At 47.5% G+C, this 7,109-nt stretch overlaps 1 protein-coding gene across 6 annotated transcripts in view; it reads left to right on the top strand.

Moving 5' to 3' along the window:
• The window catches only part of PDE10A (phosphodiesterase 10A), a 599,454-nt gene extending 592,932 nt beyond the window's left edge, over positions 1-6,522 (top strand). For 5 of the 6 annotated variants that reach the window (XM_019412750.2, XM_019412748.2, XM_053904295.1 and 2 more), the window contains 2 exons: positions 2,674-2,762; positions 5,361-6,522. In XM_019412750.2, coding sequence (XP_019268295.1) covers positions 2,674-2,762; positions 5,361-5,478 — 207 coding nt within the window. In that variant the 3' untranslated portion in view covers positions 5,479-6,522. The remainder of the gene's footprint in view (positions 1-2,673; positions 2,763-5,360) is intronic. The other variant, XM_053904297.1, reaches the window with a different exon arrangement.
• Positions 6,523-7,109: the final 587 nt, after the last annotated feature.

Here is a 7,109-nt window from a genome sequence, read left to right on the forward strand (position 1 = left end):
GCTTTCCCACGTAGGTGTTCCTGAGGCCTGTCTGCCCTCCCTGGCCTCTGCTCATCCTGTCCTGTCCCACCATGTGATTAAGCATTTGCCTCTGTTTTCTTTAGTCACCCTATGTTTCATGGCTTTCTATTTGATTTGTTAATTCCTCTGAATCTTACCTTGCTACAATGGCTTAAGATAGGGATCTGACAAAGTTCTTTTTTTTTTTCTTTTTCAAATTTTTATATAAATTCTAGTTAGTTAACATACAGGGCAATATTGGTTTCAAGAGTAGAACCCAGTGATCTGTCACTTACATCCGACACCCAGTGCTCATCTCAACAAACGCCCTCCTTACTGCCCATCACCCATCTAGCCCATCCCCCACCCACACCCCTCCAGCAGCCCTCAGTTTGTTGTCTCTTGTGGTTCGTTTCCCTCTCCTCTTTTTTTCCTCTTCCCCGTGTTCATCTGTTTTGCTTCACAAATTCCACATATGAGTGAAATCATATGATATTTGTCTCTCTCTGACTTACTTGCTTAGCGTAATACCTTCTAGCTCCATCCACGTCATTGCAAATGGCGAGATTTCATTCTTTTTGGTGGTTACATAATATTCCATTGTGTATATAAACCACATCCTCTGTATCCATTCATCTGTCGATGGACATTTGGGGTCTTCCCATAAGTAGGCTGTTCATAATGCTACTATAAACATTGGGGTGCATGGGCCCCTTTGAATCCGTACTTTTGTATCAATGATATATCTGATAAAGGGTTAGTATCAAAAATCTATAAAGAACTTATCAAATGCAACACCGAAAAAAACCCAAATAATCCAGTGAAGACATAGGCAGAAGACATGAATAGACATTTTTTCCAAAGAAGACATCCAGATGGCTAACAGACACATGAAAAGATGCTCAACATCACTCATCATCAGGGAAATACAAATCCAAACCACAATGAGATATCACCTCACACCTGTCAAAGTGGCTAAAAGTAACAACACAGGAAACAACAGGTGTCGGCAAGGATGTGGAGAAAAAGGAACCCTCATGCACTATTGATGGGAATGCAAAGTGGCACAGCCACTCTGGAAAACAGAATAGAGGTTCCTCAAAAAGTTAAAGGGGTGCCTGGGTGGCTCAGTCGGTTAAACATCCCAACTCTTGATTTCAGCTGAGGCCGTGGTCTCACAGTTTATGAGATTGAGGCGTCTGACTCTGCTCTGACCACACTAGAGCGTGCTTGGGATCCTCTCTCTCCCTCTCTCTCTCTGCCCCTCCCCCGCTCGTGCTCTCTCTCTCTCTCCCTGAGTAGATAAACATTAAAAAAAATTTTAAGTTAAAAATAGAGCTACCCTACAATCTAGCCATCGCACTGGTAGATACCTACCTAACAGAGTTCTTTCTGGATAGTTAAGCTTTCGTCCCAGCCGAAAGCCCAGGATGGCTGAAGGTGCCGTCGGAGAATGGACCGTGTTCCAGCACCATTGAATTAAGAGAAGAGTGTGGCTTTATGCCAAAGTTGCCAAACCCATTTACAGTATGAGTTTGAGTGCAGATAGTCTGCACAGCAGCAGAAGGCAGAAAGTAACCACCAAGGAGAGTCCGCTCTTCTGTACCTTGGGTGCATCTCATTGAAGTTCACTTTTTTTTAAAGAATTTGGTAAGCCCTGGTTTGGGGGGGGTCACCTCATCCAAAGAGGCAGTCATATCTGGTGGTAATTGTAGCTAGACCCTCTGTGTTCCCTGCTAACAGTCTAAAAGGTCTTTTTCATCCGGCCTTCAGTAGGCCAGTCTGGGCTGGAAGCATTTATTTCTACTGTGGCCTGAAATTCCTAATAAAATGTCCCTTAATATATTTTTTTGAGTGCCAGAGATCAAAAACTGTGAAATCTGGCATATTAAAAGAACTGTAACCTGAGAAGAACTGTGATATAGTCAATGAGATTTGTTGTAGGTCAAAAAAAAAAGGGAGGGAGATTAAGAATGTCTCAGGAGACCAAACAATGCACCAAAGGCCAAGGGTAACAGACCCACAAGACACCCTGTGCTGATTCCCCAATATTAAGTTATAAAGAGGCCTCCATGTAGAAAAATAGCAGGTTTGACTCTGAAATGTCTGTGGTAGAAAACTAACTTTCTGGGGCGCCTGGGTGGCTCAGTCGGGTGAGCATCCGACTTGGGCTCAGGTCATGATCTCTCTGTTCCCAGAGTTCGAGCCCCGTATCAGGCTCTGTGCTGACAGCTCAGAGCCCGGAGCCTGCTTCGGATTCTGTGTCTCCCTCTCTCTCCGCCCCTGTCTCTCTCTCTCTCTCTCTCTCTCTCTCTCTCTCAAAAATAAACATTAAAAAGAAAAAAAAAAAAACAAACTAACTTTGACCAGCAACAAGAACAGTACTTGAATTGATGACTGATCCATAGATGGAGTCTCACTGGCTGTTGCCCTTGGGTTTCGGTTTAACTTCTTTTCCTGTGTGTTATCTCAAAAACTACTTTAAGGCCTTTCGAACGCCCTCCGCAGTGGTATTCGCCGAGCCCAGATATCACAGAGCAACACTAGAACACTTAATTCCGTAGTTAGGCTTGAGAAGTGGAAAAGTGGAAGCTTCGCTTGAGAAGCGGCATCTACTAGAGTCGCTAACGTGCGGTCTTGTGTCTTCTTGTCCGTGGCTCTGCACGGGGGCAGCTGGGCTTCTACAACGCCGTGGCCATCCCCTGCTATACCACCCTCACGCAGATCTTCCCGCCCACGGAGCCTCTCCTGCAGGCGTGCAGGTACGTACCACGGCGTAAGCTGGGATGTTAGTCTTATTTTATTTTATTTTTTTGCGGGGGGGGGGGGGCATCAGTTTTAAAAATGACTAAGACTCCATATAGGATTGTTCTGTCCCATCGGCGTGTGTCGTGCCTTCCCGAAGGTTTACAACGAACGTAATTTTATGGGCCGTGTGTTTTTCTAGGTACCAAGTATATGTTAAGGACATTCATAAAGTCACGCAACCGCCAAAAAGGAGCCAGAAGGCGTGTGGCTTGGGATTTGGTTTGTTACTACCCAGGGATCTATGGCCGGTGTGTGTGAGAAAAGACAGGGGCCGTGCTGTGTGCTCGAGGCTGCTTGTGGGGAGGGGCTCAGCCTCAGTCACACAGCTTATTAGGCACATGAGGAGCAGGAGCCAGCGTGGGATCTTCTTTCTCGGGGAGTTCTGTCTTTTCCCCAGAAGAGCTGTAAGCCGACTGTCACCCACCCCGGCCTCAGACATCTCTGAGCCCCTTCACCGTCGCTCGCTTTTGAGGGATGAGCTCAGCTAAGGACATTGGAATTTTTGTAACATTTCCATTTGACTTCGAGAAGAAGTCCCCTGTGGGGATGTCAAAGGGCTATGAGCAGAGCGGCCATACGTGCTGATATTCTGCACGTGAGCTGGTGTCCAGCTGATTTCCCTAACGACTTAACCGTGAAGCACCCTGGGGCTTGGGGTGGGCACACTGAGCGGGGGGCGGGGCACTGCGTCAACAGACTGATGGTTTTAAACATGAACGTAAGACATCCCAGCCTATTTTGTTGAACCGTCAGACGTTCCGCAGTGGTTAGTTTATTAAAGTATCATCTTTTTACGTCAGGACTAAGCCCTGTGGACAACAGGGAGTTTGAACTAGGACTCAATCCTGATGGGATCAGTTGGAAAAGTCAGTGCCCCACCAAAGAGAAATCACTCAAAATCCAGGTGATTAAAGAGAACCTAGGCGACAGTGCAGAGTCTTTTCCTATCTAAACATTATCTGTGTTTTATGCTAAATACTTAGAACCAACAGAAGGGACTGCTTTCTATTATATTAGTATCCTCACCACGGTCAACACTGGGATTCTTGTCTCGGCAGCTTTGATGCATTCTTGCTTCGTTGTACTTGGCTGGACCACGTAATCCGTTAAAGGCCATTTTAACCTTCTTAACACTTAAAAAAGTCATCATGTATCATCGGTGTCCGAGGAAAGAGCAAAATTAGTATAGGTCTTTTTTCCGATATGTCAAAAACCCCCTTTAGGCTCCGGGAAAATATCATGCGATAATGTGGCACAGAAGGTAAAACGTTACAGTTCTCAGGTTAGGTTTTTAGAGATTGCTTGTGTCCAGAGGCGTCTTCCCGTGCGTGTGCTCTGTATGAATTGTGTGTCTCACGTGGACTTTGTGTAGAAGAAAGCAAGCTGCAAGGCGGGAGATGTTGCTAAGATCTCTTCCCGGTTAACCACGGGAGGCAGGATGTTGGTCCCGCGGTGGTGGCGGCCACACTGTGCCACACTGTTCCGGAAGGTTGAGGGGCAGTGTCTGCAGCATTGAGCTGCAGATGCGGAGAGAGAAGGGCTGGCGGCGGGGGGAGGGGGCAGCCGGCACCAGAGGTTGCCAGAGCACGAAGATGGCTTTAGTGCAACAAGGAAACTTCCCACTTTTGTGTCACGTGTAACTTACGGTGAATTTTTATATGTGACACGGTGTTCAGAATAGGACCGCCTTCCGGTTTCAGGTATGACGTGACAGGGAGCCCAGGCGGCGCACTGTTTCCACCTGCAGAGCACGGGCTCCTGGCTGTTGGTGCTGTTGGTGAACTTTTTTGCTGCTGGAGCCTCCCTTCCTTTCCATTTCTCTCCGTGCTCCTGGGTAGTACTCCCGACGGCTTGTGCCCCTTTCCAAGTCAGCTTTTTTTTTTTTTAATGTTTATTTATTTTGAGAGAGAGAGAGAGAGAGCAAACGGGAGGGACACAGAGAGAGGGAGGGAGAGAATCCCAAGCAGGCTCTGCACTGTCAGCACAGAGCCCGACCCGGGGCTCGAACTCACAAACTGTGAGATCATGACCTGAGCTGGAACCAAGAGTCAGACGCTTAACTGACTGAGCCACCCAGGCGCCCCTCCAGTCAGCCTTTCTAACTGATGAGGAGGTGGTAAGTCCCGAGCTGAGCTCTCCTTTTGTACCCTTGCCTGGAGCTCGTGGGAACGGGTGTCCCCCCAAGCCTTGGTGGCTTGAGGCAGACGGGTGCCCCCCCAAGCCTTGGTGGCTTGAGGCAGACGGGTGCCCCCCCAAGCCTTGGTGGCTTGAGGCAGACGGGTGCCCCCCCAAGCCTTGGTGGCTTGAGGCAGACGGGTGCCCCCCCCAAGCCTTGGAGGCTTGAGGCTCTGCTAAGTCAAGGTGCAGGGCCACATCAGGGAGACCTAGCGGGGTCCTGCATGGCCACGGCACAAAAGCCATTATCGGAGTCAGGAGGGCACCAGAAAGCCCTCTTGTTCAGCTATGCCTCAGGGCGGTGTGGTTAAATTCTGAGACCCGAGTCCGGAAATCCTTTTTCAAGCATCACCTGTCCCCGCATCTCTTATCCGTAGGAATAACCTGAGCCAGTGGGAGAAGGTGATCCGAGGGGAGGAGAGTGCCGTGTGGGTCTCGTCCCAGCCGGGGGCCCACGAGCCATCCGAGAAGCTGCCAGTGAAGATGGGGGACTGACCGCTCCGCGACCAGCTGTCCCACCTGAAGACGCCCGTCCTGCTTCTTTGACTTTTCTTCCTTTTATTTTTGGGGGGGGAAACCTACACCTGGTAACTAGGCTGCAGACCTCTTCGACAAGGTGACATCGGGAAACACGGCAAGCGGATGACTCCCCGCCAGTCTCGTCTGTAACGCATCGTAGACGGTGACCAACCAGGACCACCCCGGGGCCAGATCGGCTGTCCACGTGACCCCGTTTGACCTGTGAACTGGCCTTTTCTAATAGGCACATATTGCTGAGGCCTTAATGGGATAGGACAACAATCATTCAGAAGGGGGTACTTTTCCATTGTATCTTTCTAGTGAGGGGTTAAAATGGTACTACTCTGATATTGTACTTTGGCTCTAACACCAATGTTGCTTTGACGTTGTTGGTTCTAAATAGGAATTTTTACATATTACTGTTGTGAATGTTTGTGTGTGACCTACTTGTAATTAGCGTGCAGTGTAGCAGACGGCCTCAGGACAAGCGTCATTGAGGGGACAGCGTAAGAAGTGTCTTTCTGCAATCAGTGATGGACAGTAGTCAGATTCCTGTTTCAGAGCCTCGTGAATTAAAAGTTAGGTGGACGAAAGTGTGTTCTTTAGGTTTATACCGAAGGGCTTAGATGAATAGGTCGAACACTGAATGAGGTAGACTTTCTGTCCTGAGAAAAGAGGCAAGTATACACCATAACAAATCTCCGAACCACAAGTATCCACCAAAAAACGGCAAAGAATATTTTTCAGTTGGTGTTGTTTTTTTTTTTTCCCATCATTGTAGGCAAATTTTCTAAACCCTTTGCATAAAGAACAAAACAAAAGCCAAGCATATGAGTCTTTCTTAACAGACAGGTCTTAGGGGATGTAAAATGTGAATTTTAATAATGATTTCTTTATATTTTCACTTGGTGTCATTGCAAAATTTGAGACTCACACTCAAAATGAGAGGTTTCTTCTACGAATTCTTTCATTAAAATACCATACGTTTCTCTTAAAATCACATTAAACCGTGAAATTTAAGTCGTGTGTAATTTTTACTTTGATCTGCCGTGCCCGCTACCCGCTCGTCCCCTTTTGTGCTCCTCAGTCGCACTCCCCACGCTCTCCGTCCGTGACCGGGAAGTGGAACCCAGTGCGGGTGCTTCGGGGCTAACTTCTGTCCTCTTTCCTCTGCTCGAGGTCAAGGATCTACACCGCAACCTGTGATTTGGAGAGTTTCTTCTGTATAATTTTGGGTAGACTCTTATTACTGTACAACGTAAACGTTTTGAAGAATACACAAGAGTCTGGACCCCTTCGTACAAGGATTACAAGCCAGTCGCTTCTGGTGCCCATTCATGCTGTTGATTTTCAGCACCATGGCAAGGTCACCTCCAAAGCTGTGGTTAGTCCCGACCCCGAAGGAATTCGAGTCTCAAGAGGTGATGGGCTGATTCATAACAAATAGCTTAGCTACTGTTCCCGTGGCAGGAGACCGGCATATTACTTTCAATAAAATCAATTTTGGAAATACTCTTTTACATATTCAGTGATGTACACATTATTACCCATATGGTTTTTGCCAAAAAGATTAAATGTTTCTACAACACGATTTATGTTGTAGAAGA

Source organism: Panthera pardus, unplaced genomic scaffold, assembly GCF_024362965.1.
Source record: "Panthera pardus isolate Hobbes unplaced genomic scaffold, ASM2436296v1 HiC_scaffold_17, whole genome shotgun sequence".
Taxonomy (NCBI): Eukaryota; Metazoa; Chordata; class Mammalia; order Carnivora; family Felidae; genus Panthera; species Panthera pardus.